General features: G+C 41.6%; 1 protein-coding gene across 1 annotated transcript; it reads left to right on the forward strand.

Annotated features, from left to right (window-relative positions):
- The first annotated feature begins 1016 nt into the window (after positions 1–1016).
- On the forward strand, positions 1017–19020 carry C1H12orf75 (chromosome 1 C12orf75 homolog). The gene is made up of 7 exons (XM_051640123.1): positions 1017–1039; positions 1686–1717; positions 8395–8419; positions 14711–14746; positions 15900–15979; positions 16782–16822; positions 18263–19020. The coding sequence occupies exons 2-6, from the start codon at positions 1708–1710 to the stop codon at positions 16784–16786; spliced, it is 156 nt and encodes a 51-aa protein (XP_051496083.1). The 5' UTR covers positions 1017–1039; positions 1686–1707; the 3' UTR covers positions 16787–16822; positions 18263–19020.
- Positions 19021–19241: the final 221 nt, after the last annotated feature.

The raw sequence follows: 19241 nt of genomic DNA on the forward strand, positions 1-19241 counted from the left end.
TTGTATCTGGTCCTTTCGTGGCGGAGAGTTATCAGTCATATGTACACGTGATGCTTATACTGGTGCTTATATGATACCCCTAAAATGTTTTTCTGAGCCTTAAAACAGATTTGTTGTAGCATTGAAATTTATCCAGCTAGACTATTTGCAGTTGTATCCAGTTGTATCTCTTGGGTTTCAGCTCCCTGGTAATTTGCAAGGACTGAGCAAGACTAACCTATCAAGGTTTGGAAATATTTTACTTCTCTGTGTGGAAGAAAGGTTAATGTTAACAGAAAATATGTCAAACATTACATTATTTTGAGGAATGATACACATTTTGAAAAGTAAAAAGATTGTTTTCAGACTTTGTTAACTCATCTTGCACATTTGGAGAGGGACTTTTTACAAGGGCATGTAGTGACAGGACAAGGGGAATGGTTTCAAACTTGAAGAGGGTAGATTTAGATTAGATATTAGGAGCAAATTACTTACTGTGAGGGTGGTGAGGCACTGGCACAGGTTGTCCAGGGAAGCTGTGGGTGTCCCTCTCTCTGGAAGTGCTGGAGGCCAGGTTGGATGGAGCTTTGAGCAACCTGGTCTAGTGGGAGGTATCCCTGCCCATGCAGGGGGGTTGGAACTAGAGGATCTTTAAGGTTACTTCCTACCCAAGCCATTCCGTGATTCTGTGATCGGTCGGGCTTCTGCAGGCGGGTGCCTGTGTCCGGAGGGAAGCGGGGAGAGCCCGGGAAGGTAGGGGTGCTTTTCCTCGGGAATGGACTGCGGGTGCAGTGAGGGGCCGGGGCTGGTGCCGCCCCGGGCGGCGGCGCTCGGGGCCGGCGGTTTCCCCGGCGATGGGTGGGGAGAGGAGGAGGAGGAGGAGGAAGAGGAGGAGGAGGAGGGGTCCCCGCGGCTTTATCTCCCACCCGGCTCCGCCCGCCGCCGGCTGCCTCCCGCCGCCGCTCCGCACCTCTCGGCTCCGCACGGCCGGGCGCAGCGCCGGGCAGGGCAGCGCCCATGGGCTGCGGCAACTCCACGGCCAGCGGCGCGGCCGGGCGAGGTAGGGCGGGGGCGGCGGGGCTGGGGGCTCCGGGCCGGGCCGGGCCGGGCTGGGCCGGGCCGGGGTGGGGTGGGTGAGCAGCAGGGTGAGCATCCCTAGGGACAGCCCTGCCGGGGGGCGGCGGCGGGCACACACCCTCCCACTCCCCCCCGGTCTGGCTGTACCCCTCCGATTTAAAGGATGCCCGTCTGAGGCGCGGGAATCGCTGCCCGCCCTCCTGCAAGAGCATCTTTCTTTCCCGAGGCTGATCCTCTCGCCCAGGAGAGAGAGGGTGATGTGGCCCGCCGGCGGCACCGGAGCCTTTCTGGGGCCCGGCTTGTCGTTGGGATCAGCGGCTCCACGGTAGCTTTGCTGGGTACGGCCAGCCCAGGCCAGGAGCTGGATGTAGGGATCCTACCGGGGGTGTAAGCTCCATCCTCTTTGCTTCCCTATAAGGCCACGAACGCCACTTCTGAAATGAATTTGTGCCACTTCTGCTTCTCTGCTTGTCGGAGAAGTTGGAGGATATTCCAAGATTGAGGTTCCTTGCATGTTAATGTGTACCGCTGGCTTGGTGCGTCCAGCTGGCTCCCTTATTTGTTCATTGTTATTTTCAAAAGAGATAAAATCTGGGAAGATGGTGTTGTTGTGCTCTTCTTCCCCCCAGCCCCTGCAAAAAAGAAAAGTATATGGAAATTGGTAAGTGGACCTTCACCATGTAATTATGAGCCTCTCCCAATCATTTTTCATCCTAACTGCACTTGGCAAACATTGCCACCTGTTTCAGTACCTCTGTTAAGTCTTTCAGATGAACTTGTTAGCCTCACAGCCTCCTGTAAATCCACAGCAAAACAACATTATAAATTTCTCATTCTCCATCTCTTACTGTTTTGACGTAACTTTATCCAGAGCTTCAGTGGTGCCTCGGGTGCTGCTAGTCCCGATTTGAATACCTGGGTGTATCTTTGAGTGGGAATGATGAGGCCTTCTCCAAGGTGTGTATGGTTGAGTGTATGTTTGTGTGGTGTGTTGCTGGTTTGCCCACTAAACCCTGCAGTTTGCACTCAAGGGGAAGAGGAGGCTTTTCTGCCTTTAATGCTTAATTGGTTTCTGTTGAGTGATTATAAATTAGGTTTTAGGTATCACGTGTATCTATCAGAGGCCTCTCTCATCCATAAAGAATTCACTGAGTTTGCCTGAACTTCCAGCACCCTTATTAGAGCTGTCCTGTTTGCACACATTAATTCTCTACCTTTAGTTGATTCCTGCATTGCTGTGACTGGAAGTTGTTTTATTATATAACCAGTGTAGCTTCATACTGTTGGGGTGATGCTTGTTCACCTGGGTAAAAGCAGGAGAGCAACTATTAGAGAAGTTCAGAGGAAAAATTGGAGCTACTTATTAGTCCCTTTGTGGTATCTTCTCGATTAATGCTGATCTGGCCACCCTGTAGAACTTGTACCAGGACACAAGTGGGTAAATGTCAAACAGACTAGCTCTGACAGCAGTAGTGCTTAGTGAGTTACGTTGAACTAAGAGTTTGTTTGTTTAAATAAATATGCCCACTGGTGCATTAGAGGCAGCTGTTTTCAACAGGTTTTGGCTTGTAGATTCATAAATTGTTTTTACTGAAGGTATGGCCTCTTTGGTGGTTTAATTTACCTGTACTGTTATTCATAATACTTTTAAACTTGCATTTTGTGGTAGTCTTTTGCATACTCTTTAGAAATAGTGCATAGAACTCCATTGATTAAGGGCAAGTAAAAACCAGCAAAGCCATGTAAAACACATAGTTGTTCTAATGGAATTTTTACTGTTCCCCTGATAGACCTTTCTGAAGCAATCACAGGTCTGAGAAGTCCACTTCTCTTCACTCTTTACCCGCTGTCAGTCAGGAGTAGCTCTATGCAGCCTATGGTGTTACAATAACTGACAACTGGTAATAAGAGTAAGATGTCTAATGTCTACCATTTTTTTTTTTCCGTTTAGCATTTCTTACAAAGTGTGTCTAATAAAGATACAATTATTTTCTGTAGAGGAAAAAACATACCATTTTAAAATGGAATTCTAGAGTTCTTGAGAAAAGTGTAACTCTCCATATTTTCCTGAAATAAGTGAAGATGGTGTAAATACAAATTAATTTTGTGGCTTGCACAGCATGACTACATCTTTAATGCTAAAGTTATGACTATTCTACAGTCAGTAATGTCAAAACTAGTGGTACATAACATACAATTAACCTGTAGCACTCGCTGTCATACTATGTGACTAATATTGTAGCATACTTCACAAAATACATTACACATGTTACACTAGTCCCCATTTTCTTACTCTGGTGACGTGTCTATTGTAGCCTAACTCAATTTTTCCTAAGCAGACGTATATGTAATGATAGTTCAGCTAATGATATTATCTTCTGTTGCATGGCTAGAATGACATCAGAGGAGCTATCAGCTCTGTGGTCTGTGAGGTCTAAACTAATAGACATTATCTAGAATAACATTTCTGTCTGTGGTGCAGTACTCCAGAACGCCAGTATAACTCAAGGGTTTAAAAAGGCTCCTCAACTGAGAAATGGCAGCTCCTATTATTCACATAAACTGATGTATACACAGCCTTCTTAAATCACCTAGCTATCTTATGTGTTAACTATTGCTCATACTTATTTTTAAAATTTCCCATTATGCGTAGTCCATTATGCATAGCTCAGTATGTACACTTTTCCACAATCCTGGAGTAGCTTATAATATAAAATGTATCTTTGTCCTTAAATTCAGTTTTTTAAAACCAACACCTCAATTTATAATTGTATTCAGCCCCATAGCTAATGTTGCTAATAGTAAAAGTGTGGGTCCTGCAGGAAAGCTGGGGAGGGACTTTTGCATCACAAATTGCTATTTACCTTAGTTTTGCTACCTCGTTTTACGTGTCCTTCTTTCATGTCATTATTTCCTGCTGATTTAGAAGCTCCAAATTAGTTCTTCCTTTTTGGTCTTTTAAAATATGCCCACAAACATTAATTTACTTTTTTTTTTTTTTTTCCCCTGAGTTAAAGCATTTCCCTTTATTCTAGTGTTGCTTTATTAACAATTTTTAACTGCTTCCTGCTTTCTGTATCATTTGTAGTAGCAGTGACAGAGTCTTTGAATTACGGTTCTCAGTGGAAGCTGGCAGTCTAGCCTTAATTTAAAGATACAGAGAAGCCATTAGTCTCCTGGAGAGCTTCAAATACAGCCAAATTATAATGAAAGAGAACTTTCACACCAAGTTTAACCAGCTTTATTAACCTCAAGTTTGTTGGAATGCTCAGGAAACCATCCTGCCATTCTATTTGAAATCCAACTAATTTTTTAAATTAATGTTTGATCAGGCCGAGTCTATGTACAGAACTGCCACCTAATGAGCTGAAGTAGTAATCAGTTTGAAGTATATTTGTATAATTCTGTCTTTGGTTATACTGGGTTATAAATAAAATCAATTAATTGATGTTAGGAATTGGTTCCATGTTGCTGTCTTTTGGAGTAAATCAGAAAGGAGTCAACAATAGAAATTTATTTGGTCGTCTTAACTGTTGCATGCATGTATGAATAATTTTGAGGTTTTATTTGCTTTTTGTAACAATTTGAAGTATTTGCAAGAAAATATTGCAGGAAATTTTGCATTATAAATTAATGGAAAAACGTTTAATAATCTGCTCTGAAGCTGGTTACTGGCATTTTTGTATCCATGTTTTTGTTTATGTAAGGGGTTGCCTCTCATCCCTTTTATGTTTTGCTGAAGTTTTTTGTCTTCCATATTCATTCACAATGCATTTCTTAGCACAGAGAAGTTACTGTCTGTGGCTACCAGTTTCTTTCAACCATCTTTTACATTTTCTCTGCATTTACTGAAATCCTGCAGGGTTGCCAGTCACAAGCTGCTATTGTTTTGAAAGTGCAAAGCCCCCTCTCACCCAATGGAAGATGCTTTGGGCTATGTTCTTGTCCTCCTTCATTTGTGACTGTTTAAAAGCTCTGAGTTGTTTGGGTTGTTTATTTTTTTGAGGGATCACAGCTCCACTACTCTAGACAGAATGTTTTTCTTCTGTAATCACTTGGGCTTAGAGCAATATATGGTGAACGGGCCTCGTTTATGCTGCAGGCTGTACTCTTCCTTCTCCTCCTGCAGCTCCAAAATGCCAAAATGCAGCCATGGTCCTACTATGCAGATGGTGTGAGCAGAGAGGTCATTCAGGACAAGCCAGTACTGCCTAATTTTTATGGATGCAGCTTTGTGGTTATCCCTCAACCTGTTGCTGAGGTTAGGCAAGCTTTGGAAAACCAAACCAAAATGAGCTTATCAATACAAGGTTTGTAGGGTCAAGTGCTGGCTTTTTCTAGGCCAAGCTGACACAGTGGGAAAAAAATGGACAAGCATTCAAATATGTGAGACTTTTCTCCAGTCATATATCTAAAACATCACAGCTACAAGAGCACTAAGCCTTGCTGCTGTGGAACAGCTATGCAGTGTTTGTGAATTGGTAGTAAACAAGATTCTTTCACTGAACTTCTGGTAGGAGAAGCTTGAGTAGCTACAAAATAATGTGTCACTCACTAGACATGGAAGAGTTAGAGACATATGTCAGTGAAGTAACAGGCGTGAGGGTGAATGGATTGGACTTTAAAAACAAACATGTCTGTTTACTTGTGATGTAAGGTCTATGTATAAAGGTTGTTCAGGCTCCCTAAGGAAGAAAATCTGTCGGGTTTTTACATAGAGACACTTATGAGCTGCCTAACTGATGTTCATTTGCAAACTCAGGACTCTTCCAGGAAGAAAACTGCGTTATAAACTGGAAATACTTTCAGACTCATATTCAGCTGCTTTAGTAGTACTCAGTGTACCAAACTCTTGTTTCACTTTTGTAAGTGAAAATGAGAAATAACACCAATGAAATCGATGGAATCCTCTCAATGGAAGTGAACACAACCTGTTTTTCTCTGCTTATAAAATCAATAGAAAAAGTTCTGTTTGATTGTTTATTTATTATATGCATCTACTTATAAATACTAAAAATGATCTCTTAAAAAGTGAATTTGTTTTTATCATGCTTCATTCTCATTCTTTTCCTGTGACATGCATTTCAAAATACTGCAGTGATTTTTCAGCAGTGATACCCTCTAACATTCAAAGGAAAGAAGTGCTGCCAGGTGTGAATGCTGGTGGCACATCTCCACTCTCAAACACAGGTTCATAGCTATATAGCTCTACAGGAAGCCCATGTTGATGGCTTTGAGCAGCAGAACTTGGCCCCAGAGTGCAAATGTATGTGTACCGTAATGCATTAAGGCAGTCATGGCATTGAGCATGGGCATGGCATTGAAGTGAGCCTGGTGATTGAGTGGAACTTGAGCATCTCCACTTGGAAATGTTGTGGATTGTAGGCACACAGTTCTCACTCAGCTGAAGTATCAGTTTGTGTATTAAACACTTTTTACTTTTTGTAGACTTTCTGCAAGGAAGGCATTAGTTTGTCAAAGGAAAATCTGAAGTGCTGGGACCTCAAAACAGACTCACAGAAGGCTTGGCAAAGGCCTCACAAAGGACCATGAACATTTTTGGAGAAATGGAGTTTGTTTACAGTGAGATTAGGTTGAAAAAATGAGAAAGTTGTGGTTCAGGTGCAGAACAGGCACAGCAAAGGAGCAGTTTCTTCTGAAAAATAAATAAATAAATATATCCTGCTAGCTACAGCAGTGGAGCTGCTCTGTGTATTGCCTTAGGTGTTGCTGATGCCCAGTCTCTGTCTAGATGTGCAGAGTGGTGCTCTGAAGGTACATAGCTGAGCTGAATCTGGATGACCTAGCCTTGGTATCAGGAAGCATCTCACTGCATCGTTTGAGATCAAGCTCGTATGCAGCACTGCACAGCCACCCTTCCACCTGGACACAATTAAGTTGGAGGGTTTATACGTAGGACTGTGTAGACGTGCCTATAAAGCCAGCAAGTCTCAGAAAGCTGCCTGGTAGAATAAAGCTTTAAAGGCAGGACCTGTGCTTATTGTGCATAGAGGTACTCCCTCCAGCTTAATTAAGAGCTTCTGCTGATACGTACAGCTGTAATGAGATTCTGCTGACTCTGGAAGCAATACTAACAAAAGAAATGTGTACAGTCTTGCACAAGTCTAGTCCATGTTGTTGCTGGGAAAAGGAGATATAGTCAAGTCATAGTTAACTATAAAGGGAAACGTTTCCTGCCGTCAAAGCCACCCATTCAGGTAGGTAGTGCTGGAAGGCCTTGCAAGGCTGTTTTACCCTCTCTACATTTAAAATAAGGATTCAGAAGGCATACTCTTACACATCAGAGTGAAATGAAAGATACCTGCTATTTATGGATATTTTTCGGCAACAAAGTTTTTCACAGAATGAAGTGCCATGGCTGGAAAAGCCCAGCCTTCCTCCAACCCCATAAAGTCTTTTGGATTGACACCTGTAGTTTCTTAATAGTGAGCTCAGATAACCTCTTCCAGCCAAGTACTGAGAGGAAGAGGAAAAGGGGAAGTGAAAGGTTTTTACCCTTGCTTGTGTAACTAATAAACAGGATAATTTGCTGGTTACTCAGCTGAATGATACACCAGCAATAGCAACATAGCATTAATAACTTGGGAGGAGCAGGAAAGAGTTTGTACTTGAGTGAATGTTCGTCTCCCAGCAAGAAGCTTCTGAGTCACCAAAAAATATTGATCACTGAGATCAGGCAGCCAGGTGGTAGCTTTTGTCTTTTTACTTTTTTGTTAAATAGCAGGATGAATTAAGGGGTGGCTGATCTCTTTAGATGTCTGGGGCTTTGGATGGATTGTGTTCCACTGTTTATATTAGTTCTGTCTGGTTGCTTTATAAAACTTTGTTTATTTGGCAGGAAGAATGGAGCAGCATTTTACACATGAAGTGCCAAATCTACAACTGAATCTAATGGCAAAACAGAGGCATTCATGAGTAACTGCTTGGTTAGTTGCAGTGACTTTGTAGCAGGAAAAACCACCAGAAGACTGAGTAAAGTGAAACACATAAAATTTGGAAAGATCCATTTTATTGTATGTTGTTTCCATCCTGAGTGACTGCACCCTGGGCACTGGCCTGCAGCAGCATTATTTTCACCACTGAGAATCTGGCCCAGATCCAAGCATGATAGACTTAAGGGATAATATATATATATAATAGTTAAGGATAAACTAGACAATCATGGGAAACCTGTTTCCTGACAATAGAAAATTCCTGTTCCTATTTCTGTGGTGTTTAGGACAGAAAGGCAGAAAAATGCTTATTGTACTCTTTGTAGGTATAGAGGATTATGCCATTATCTTTTAAACATGCACACTTTTTTCTTTTTCATTCTAGGTGCTACAGGAACTACTAAAGATGTGTAAGTACTCCCTTTACTCTTTCACATATGTAACCTTGGACTTACCTTCAGTCCAACTAGCCTTATACTAGAATTAGTCATACATGGTTCATCTGGTTCCTAACATATAATCAACAGATGCTTATTGTCTTTAGTGGCAGCTTCCGTCTTCACAAAACAACTTTCTGTCTTGCTTACTTTTCTACTGATTCCTTCCCTGGTTATTTCTCTAATAGAAATGTATTTTATCTGCTTCTGTTGAGAGAGTTGTCTCCCAGGAATGGTCTTGTTACTTCAGACCACTCTTCCATATAATGCACCTTATTCCAAAGGCCATGTCGTTGTATGAAGCAACGACATAAATTTCTACTGAGCCCTGTGAGAGATTTATAGAACCACTGAGGCAAATTTCCCCTCTTTGCAGGAGATCCGGTGACCCATCCAGGCTTCCTTTACAAAGTACCCCCCTTCTCTAGTTGTCCGCAGTGAAGATAGTATCTATCAGCTCCTCTGCTGAGAAGCAGAGGGCAGCCCTACCCATCCTGTTTTTCTCTAAATGTGGAAGGTCTGAACCTCTGTTGTCCTGTTGCCTCTTGCCAGCTTCTGGTTTTCAGAAAAGCAGCAGCAGAAATATCAGCCTTTCTCAGCCCATTTTTCATTTGCTGATGCAGAAATGTGCAGGAACAGCTTTATACAGCCATAAATCTGTTTTCCTATCAAAGGAAACATTAAGTAAGTCCTCCTGAGGCTTTGCCTTCTTCTGTTTCATAGATCTGATATTTGCCACTAGAGTTTTAGACTGAAGGGCCTGGGAAAGATTTTCGTGTTATGCAATAGGAACATTCTTAAGTTTTATTTACCTCATTTAGAATAACTACTCTAATTAGACAGAGGAATGCTGGTGTAGAAATTAGGGCTGCCAAGTGAGATAAACAAGTGCAGAGAAGAGCTTAACAACAGGCTTGTCCTTGCTATTACAGAGCACAGCTGAGAACTAACAACAGGTCTCACTTGGCAGATGAACACTGTTGTCAGAGATATTCTTGAGCTCTGTGTTACCCTTGTAGTCTGTTTTCTGGGTTTGCAGTGTCAGACAATAAATAAATTACAGAAGGCAAGCTTATGAGGAACCTCTTCTTGATACAGCCTGCAGCATCACTGCCCTCAGCACTTCTATATATACAAAGCCACAGTTTTTACTTTATATTGGGGCCCTTTTTGTTGTTCAGTTTATTGACTGACTCAGAACTGCACCTCTATTTGCTTTTTGGTAGTTCTAAATTTCAAAATTGCAATAATTGTTAAATTATGAATTTAGTTGGCACATTTCTGTGCTTCCAGGTATGGGTATCCACAGAGCTGCATTTATGTGTGTGTAAGAATTTGTAAGGCTAGCCTTTAGGAGTTAAACTGGGAACATCCTATTTACTAGTGTTAGATCATCTGTCATGTTTCAAAAACATATTGAGATAACTTAGAAAAAACTAATTGCTAGTGAAGACTTCAACAAAGTGAAAGGGTCAGTCCTGGAACTATTACTAATTCAGATAAGTATAGTGGAGCCAGCCGAACAACCTGTATGAGTGATAAGATGGTTGAGTCTTCTCATCAGACATTAGAAACACACATCTGTTACTGAAGAACAGCAGTGATGACCCAGAAAGTCCTAAGTCGACCATCATAATATTTAATGAGAGATTTTTATGAAGGAAGTAAAATACCAGAAAAACTATTTTATTTTTGTGGAAATGAACAAAGCAGATTTATATTAATTAACATTATACATCCACACCAGCTTTTGTTTTACACCTTTTCACTTTTATCAGCTATAGAGTAAAAAATTCTCTTTTAAAACCCTCATTTTTTTTGCAGTCAGATTTCAGTCTTATCAATTCTGGTTTAGAAAAGCATTTAGATGTGTCCTTACTTTCATAATACTTTTAAAATACAGATTGTGGTTATTCTAACTCAAGAGATTTCTCATTTCTTGACTGCAACTCATTGCCAAGGCAGCAGCATCTCCTGGAGTGAACAGCTGGGTGGAAAGAGGTAGGGCTGGATCCTCCTCTGAGCCCTCCCAGTTGACTCTGGAGAAGCTGCTTTGCCCTCAGGGCCTTGAGTTCCTCCACCAGTAAGATAGGGATGATGATAATGGTCTTACTGCACAAAAGCCTGTGAAACTGAGAGTGACAAGAAGGACGTATGGTCTGGGAAGATGATCTCTCCTTGTGCACTCCAACCCTCAAATCAATGGTGGATCTGTCAGTCAGCTTCAGCCAGAGGTCCCACCCCACTCATGAAGAGAAGTACATCACTGCTAACTGGAAAAGCTTAGACAGAGGAGGGGTAAAGTATATGTTAGAAAATAATGCAGTGCCTGTAATATTCAGAACGTGGTTACGTTCAGAGGAAGATTAGTAACAGTAGGAAGGAAAAGACCCAGCAGTTCAAGCCTGTTTCAAAATACTGGGAAGAAATCCGTCAAATACAAGTGACAGACCCTTGTTTCCAAGAATTGCTGAGAAACTGAGAAGAAGTAGCCTGTGACTCGTGCAAAGTTTAGTGAATCATTTCTGGTGGCACTATTGAGCATGGCTAGAAAGAGTCTGCATAATGCTTGGCACAAACAGAGTCATAAAAGCTGAGGTAAGAAAAATGTGGATGGAATGAAATAATATGAATGCCTGTCATTTGATATTTAAAATAGTATGTGAAAAATGGCAGCTTCTTTTACCATCAAGTGGACATAGGACTGATGGATGTAAAAACTGACAACTGAACCAAGTATGTTTTTCATACTTAGGAGGGTGACAGGAAGCCTCTTGGGACAGACAAATACTTAGCAAAAGAAACATCTATTCTAGCTGAAAATAGAATGCTGCTATGTGGATTTGCTGTTAAATCCTCCTACCAGCTACAGGACTCCACCTACGCTACCTGCTGAAAAACATGCTCTCAATTCCTCTGCAGTAGATGTCGACAACATCTGAGCGAAGATGAGGCACACAGCAGCAGATTAGTACACAACACATCGGACTGCTAAGTTCCTTCTGCTATCTATTCCTGATGCAGAAAAGCTTATCCAAGTTAGCTTTTGCTGGAGGATTCTGTAAATGGAGATATTTAAAGATATTTTTTTTATGCTAGGTTCTTCCTTCATCCTTGAAATAAGAAGCTAGAGACACGCTGGAGGTAGAGAGGGAGAGAGAACAGATGTGCTGGACTTCTGTATCCCCATGCCCTCCCTGTGAGTGTGGGAGATGTGGCAATGGGTGCACTGCCAAAACCAAAGGGGCTTCTTTCCATGCTCGCTTCCATGTGGTCAAGCATTGCTGCTGCAGCCCTACTCCTCAAACCATCCATGTTCACCCAGCCTGGGCACAGAAGCAGCACCTGCTGCAGTGGCTCAGCTGGCACCTGGGAATTTAAACAGATGAAATCAATGGGCATCTCTCAAAATGGGGCCCTTAAGCTACAGCGTGTGAAAGCAAGAGGTGTGTGAATGTGCATAATGCATAAACTGGAGCAGCACTCCTTCCTAAGCTGCTTGGAAAGGAGTCTCCCATAAAGGAGTGGAAAATGGCTTTTAAAAAAAGTGTCATCACCAGAACTTTTATTTTTTCCCCTCTAATGCTTCTACGTTTCTCCTGTCTCTGCTCACCTCCTCTTTCCTAGCAGGACTAGAACAGATTGTATCCAGTCGTCACCCAGCCCAAGAACTGTAGCCTATACAATGCCAGATTATATTTGCAGTTGCACTTTTAAGGGAAAAGATTGCAAAATTAGACTTCGATTTGTAGCTAGTAAGAGGAAAGGAAGAAAGCAAAGTGTTTTAAAAAAAATCTAGTCTGCTTAATCATGGACCTGGATAATTTGTTTTGGTGAGAGAATGACAGTAATGGTTCAGTGATGCCCTGTTACAAAACATTTCTAGAACAGAAGAAAATAACATGGTTGCCTAGCGGAGGCTTTTTTTCTTTTTTCTTTTTCAACATTGACATTAATTTCCTGTTGGTCAATATTGATTATTAGTCTTACAACTCCATTTTGGAGGCTTTGAGATGTGCATGAAGTTGCCAGTCCTTTTAAAGAATTATTTTCTCTGGATAATGGTTAATCTGGATTACAGAAAATGTTTCCAGTTGTTTGAGAAAATCAATCCTGTGACACATTCAGTTGGTTCAACAGAAAAGATTTTTGGCACCCAAAGTCCCTTTCTTAAAGTGTTGTCCTTTGTATGTAAAAATACAGGCCTCATTTCTACTGGTGGATATACAAAGGCTTTCTACTTCCTTCAGCTGGAATTGGCCCAAACTAGGACAGCGCAGCTTCACAGTCCTCAAATAAACTTGTCTCTGCATTTTTCTGGCTGCATGTGTGAGGACTGCAGGGTGGGTTAGGCTTTGCGGGGCCAGAGGAAAAGGGAAATGCCTTCTGAAATGGCACTAGCTCCTCCAGGGAGGAGTGGCAGGAGGGCCAGAGAATGAGGAGTTTATTGCTCCATCTTTTGAGCAGTAAGATGTGGGCAAAGACAGCAGATGGGAGAGACTCACCTCACTCAGTGCTATGCTCTGCATGAATATCATTTAGCAAAAGTGCAGCATATTTAAATTGCCCCAAACCTCTACTCCTGAAAGGACTTGTGTACCCTTATTTATTGTGGTGGCACAGAAAGAAGGGTTGATAATGTTCTGCCACAGAACATTACACAGAACATTACACAGAAGGTAAGTGTAAGATAACTTCCAACATGTAGCAGTACTGTAAGGCATTTGCTACCCTCCCAGGAGATGGCTGACTGAGGTTTAAGGGGTGTTTTCTTGCATTTAAGGCTGCGTCTTGCAACAAACTCTTTGCACTTTGAGCCAAAATACCATTGACTTCAGGGGTGAGTAATGGCACATAGCCCTAACCATTAAACAGGAGGCACATCTGCCTCTTAGAATAAATAAATCACAATAAGAAATGTCATATATTTTTGTTAAATATCATAGTTCAGAAATGCCTTTCATGGCTACAGAATGGATTTAGCCCTAACACTGGGTAAAGGCCAGCTCTCAGTTTTATCACCTAGGGAGCAGATCAGAAATGCATGGATCAGCTGATGATGGGGAGTATCTTTGCATTACCCCTATCATCCAGGCAACTGGTCCTTCAATGGGCATATTCAGATAAGACTACCTGGGTGAAGATCCCGCGCACGAACATTTCCACAGCGGAGCCCTCCCTGGGTCGTGGAGTCCCCTTTGCTCTTTGCAGCCTTCCTTGGGCACAGTATCTCATGGCTCCCCAAGCACTATGGTGCAGGACTCCTTGGGCAGTCGAAGTTGCCCCCCTGGGGAAAGGGTAAAGGATGTCTGTGGATTTAACAGCACTCAAGCTATCTTGCCTCTGTTTTTATTGCTAGGTTGGTAGGTTGCAGACCAAGCTAAAGTACAGCTGCTGTCCCGGTCCCTACCCAGCCATGCAAGCAGAGCTCAAAGTCCAAATATTTAATCAAAGGTGGGTGAGTGGTTTGAGTGAAGACTGATGCTGGGGCACAGCCTGAGACTGCAGTGCAGCCACTGTACCCTCAGGGAGCAGGAATAAAAATTTTATCTTTTCCATGCTACATTTGCCTTCACATCAATGCTGATTACTTTGCCCTGTGCTACACTGGACAGTATTTCAGTCTAAACCTCAGTGACCCCCTACCGACCTACAGACTGACCTGTGATTTTACCCTAGAGGTAAAAGAGACATAATTGCCATTTATAAAGCATTAGTAACAGTTATTTCATTTGCAAACAGCTCTGAGTTCAGGAATTGCAGTACCTCATTTTATGGAGAGACTCTGTAACATCTTTCGGCACAGCTGTTGTTGAAGTTTATCTTTCTCCATCCTCATTTCCATGCTGGCACAGACACTCAGTGCCTTCCAGTCTTCTTTTAATGGAACAGCAGCCCAAACTTGTTCCTGTACTGTGCAGAGCTTTATGTTTCTGTTTGTGTGGGGCAGTGTAGGGACTCACACAGGAAAAGTGTTAATTTACCAGTTTCAGCTCCCAAACCCACTTTCAGGCATCACTGGTGGGGCTCATGAAAACTAAGCTGCATCTATTCTCAATCCCTTTCTTTCTTCTGTACACTAGATTGGAAAATTGTCACTCTTTTTGTGCCTGTGTGAACACTTTATGGAATTGTGGATGACTTGAATTAAACTGGGATCAGTAATAATCCCCTTCTTCCCTTGCTCCTGAATCTACTTGGAAAGTGATGAAGTATCTGAAAGAAACAATCTGATAATGTACTTTATATCTTTTGATGTTACAGAGCAGAAGAATCCGTATCAGATGATGACAAAAGGAGGTACGTGCTCTGCTGGGACTGGCATTATTTGCAATAGGCTGCAGAGAGTTCTGCCACCAGGTGTACATCCTTCCTTTCCTCCTAATCACCACCAACACCACCAAAGCAGAGAAGAAAAAAATAGTAGGAAATATCTCATGGAGCCCAGTATTGATGAGTTCACCCACCCCATCAATAAGTTGGGAAGGAGGGAACTTTGCTGGAAGAAGAGCACATTATCTCACAGCTTTGGTGATGTGCTTTTTGAGTGCCAGTGGCTTCGGCCTTCACACCAGCCCCACCACAGAAGGTGACATTAGCACTCATGGGATGTCTCTGTTGGGCTAGAAATCAAAGGACGTGTGACTCTTTAATCAAACAAACTAGGTATCAACTCAAAGCTCCATGAGCTGTGGGAGGTGTGATTAATTTGACACCGGCAGGGTAGAGCGGAGTAATGGGAGTCACTGCAAGTAGCTCCAGGCACAGCAAAGGCTCTTAAGGATCCAGTTTTTTACCTTCTTGAATCAGCCCCTGCCTTTTGTACAGGCCTTGGAGCCAGAAAATATGCTCTGCGATGCCATGAAGGGAAGAGGTTTGGGCTAGAAAATTACCTAACATCCTTGTGCTCCTTATTAACAGTTTTCTCCAAGTACGGCCCTAAGCAGGGGGTTGCAGGTGCTATTTTATTAGCAAGGAGAGGTCAAAGTGCTGTGTGATTTGTGTGCACTGTCTGAAGTGAGGTGCTTCAGTGGTTCCAGTGCTGAACATCACTATCAGATTGGCTCTATCCTCAGTTGGATATATTTGGTATCTAGAAGGAGCTGGGCAGGTGGGGCTTATTGTCGCAACACAGCTGGAATATAATGAAAAATTGTAGGAACTGAGGTGGAAAATGGCTCCTTCCACAGGCTTGAAGTAACTTAAGGGTAACAGCTAGCCTCAATTTTTTTTTTTTAATTTATTTTGCGTGGCACCATATTAGCACATGGCACTTAATATGGACCTTTCCCACAGCCACAGGAAAGGTGGGATCCTCTGTGGATGCTCGTGCAGAGGTGCCCTCCTCTCTGAGCAGCCATGCCCTTTGTATGGCTGCTGTGTGATGTTGACATTGCAGGGAGAAGCATTTCAATTAAACTCTGATGTCTCTTTAATTGCTTCTTTAAATCAGGAACTATGGTGGTGTGTATGTTGGACTGCCCTCGGACGCACCTGCCATGGTTTCCAGCCAGACAAAAACTGCACCAAAAGGTATTGGAAAGCTGCATATTGCCTTTCTCTAGTTTCCTCAGTTTAATTTTATCTAGTAATGTGTATTTCTTTAAAAAAAAATATCAATTATTATTTCAGACAGACTGGCCAGCCTTGGAGCCTCTTAAGGCAGTGAGGCTATTTATAATAATTGCAGTGATTGTTCCCATTTATTTAAATGTTAACATACTTGCTTTTGCAGAAGGATCATAGAGCAGATGCTGACAATGTGGTACATTGTCTTCTGAATAGCTTCTCGACTCTCTGAGTACTCCACAAATTCAAAGGAGATAAAACCCTGTTAGGACTAACAGGCTATGATAGATGCACTTGCAGAGCCTCAGTGCTATTTTTAGTTTTGAAGGTGTTTATATGCATTGTGGTGAATTCCAGTAATAACAGTTAGTGATTGCTTTCAGGTTTATTTCTGATCTTATATGAAACCCAGTGCAAACTGTTTTTTTTCCATGTGATGTTTTTGAACAGTGGGAAAAAAAACATTAGCTTTATAGGTACTTAGTAACGAGTCGTAAACATATATTTATGAAATCATGTAATAATTGCTTAGATTCAATACAACAAAATGTGGCTGTCACATACATACACCACAGAGTTTAGTCACTGACTGGTGCTTCCAAAGCTTGCTGCAAAACAAAAAAAAAATAACACTATTAACCATAATAAAAAGTAGCTGGTTTTGTAACAGTATTACCTTTGTTACATGCTTCTTTTTAAATTGTGTTCTATATTAGTGATCTGTTACCATGTTTTAACCATCTGTGCCTTTTGTTTTCTAATTAAGATTAGAAGGAAATGAACACATCAAGATCCAAACAGCTGGAGGTACAGTGTTTCTTTATTAATGTTATGTGCTTGGCATGCATTCGTTGAACAGAAACAAGGTGGCAATGCTCCCTGTGGTGCTCTCTGGTGAACTGGAAATCACCCAGTTACTTCTCCAGCTGCAATGGAGATGGCTGGACCAAAGGCCAGTTCTCAGTGGTGCAAATGTAAATTAAACAGGGGGTAAAGGTGCCCTCTTGGTGAGAAGGGAGAAGCAAGGAAATGCTGTACTACCCTGTTTTGGGAATGAATAAAAATCAAATGTCCTTTTGTGCACCTTCAACCATACCACAGCTAATCTTGCAGCAATACTAAGACCTCCCATGGTGAGGTGAGGTGCATCAGCAGTGTGTAGACTGCTAGCTGTAGAGTCAAAGCTTTCCCCAGGAATCAGTAGTTTGCAGTTAGAAAACCTTGTCTCTGTTCTGGGGAGGACCAAGATGAGGCACCCACGAAGTAACTTACTGGAGTTTTTCGCTTGTTATGGGAGAATCTGTGGGGTGTCGTTCTCCACTGATCAGAATAGGACAGTGAAAATGTATAGGCTCTATAGACTCAAGAGTTTCAACTAACTAACTAAAATTTAATAAAAGGTCCTTTACCAGTTCTTGTCTGAAGAAAAATGAAAGAAGCCAAGTTCCCATTCAGAATTTGAACTAAATAAAAGTTGACAAATTTCAGAAGGGTGTTTTTCCATTTCAAATTCCAAAATGGTTTTCAAATTTCAAAGGAGGTTTTATGTCTAGTCAGTGGGGTGGGAGAGAAAGCTGCCTATATTTTCCATAGGAAGCAGAACCCTTTCCTAGTTAAGGTGAAGAGCCAGAAACAGCTTGGCTGGTCCCGATGCTGCATGTAGGCCTAGTAGAGCAGATCACACATATACTGATTCTCTCTAATCATGTGAATGGAGCTTTTTTGTTCCATGGACTTTGCTAGGAGTGTTCATACACATGGAGCCCTTCGGTTGGTCATCATACCTAATTTCAGTAATCTGGCTGAGGTGTTCAAGGAAGGAACACTGGCACCCTTGACCTGGGTGAGACCACAGCTTTCCATCCATGGTTGATGAAGAGAGCCTGGGTTAATTAGGTCCTTGTCTAGGTTCTTTAGTTAAATGTCTGATGTTGGATAGAATCACTCACTTAACTTTTTTTGCTATTCAGAATAGTTGAAAGTACACTTTGCCTTCACTGGTGCAGGATCAGGGCTCGGTGGCTGACTCAGGCAAAAAAAGACTTACACAGATGAGCACCTTGGAATCTGCCAAGGATCCTCTGAGCTCTACAAGTTTATAGGCATGTATGTCTGGAGGGCATAGGCCACAAACTTCTCCTCCTCTAATGATGCCCTAGTTTGCTGGTTCATGTATAGAATATTGCTTTGCCGATACTGCTTTACTAGTTCAGCTAAAACTGTTTGTTCCTTCCTGTTTTTCAACAGTCTTCTACTGACACCAGTTGCCAGTGCTTCAGAGAGAGAGCTATCTGTGTGCTGAAGATTTTTGTATTTTCGTAGCCTTCCAGAGAGCACGAGAGATCAGAGCACCAACAAAAATCGAAACTGTTGCAAGTTACAACTACGGGTAAAGCTTAAAGTACAGTGTTGAATCAGTTTCCTATGATGGTTGCAATATGGAAACCTCCTGCTGTTCTCCAGTGAAAAATGAAATTAATGAATCAATGAACTCATGGTGGATGTTTCTGCACAAGAGCTAACTTTGATGATCTGCAACTTATTTCTCCGTGGCCATATTGCAGATTTCATCAGCTATCAGCTACGCTTCATATATTTTCTCCAACAATTTTTGATAGATTTTATATAGAAAACCATTACTACTGTTCACTTAATAGTTCCTATTAGGTTCCTATTAATTAATTGTTAATTTACTTCAGAGTAATATATTTGACAGGTTTGCATCTTTTTGGTAATATTGCAAATTTTAATATTTTTGCTGTGAAAACTTCAGAAGAGGATGAAATAAATGTAAGACCATTGGGTTCTTTATAATTAATACTGTCACTTTTATACAGTGAGACAAATGTTAGTGTTTAATTTTCACCTTTCAAGAAGATATTGCTCGAGGAAATTTATTTAAACTACAATGTACTCCACTGTAATATTTACATGTCTGTTTTTATTTTCTTCAGCTTTATCTCTTTTATAAAGCATTACATGGAAAAAAATACTAATGAACCAAACTGTTATGTCTTCCATTCTGTGTAATATTATAATGATATTGCCTTGCATAAAGATAAAGTGATAGTATTTTCAGAGACAGTGGGACTAAAATCCAGTGCTGCATCCTCTTGATCTTTAGAGGATTTTTGATCACTATTATAATGTTGTATCCCTGACTCATCTCTAAGCATCCCCAGAATGGCAAATGGTAACAGAATGAGAGTTATTACTTTAGCAAATT

The sequence above is a fragment of the Apus apus genome, chromosome 1, assembly GCF_020740795.1.
Source record: "Apus apus isolate bApuApu2 chromosome 1, bApuApu2.pri.cur, whole genome shotgun sequence".
NCBI lineage: Eukaryota > Metazoa > Chordata > Aves > Apodiformes > Apodidae > Apus > Apus apus.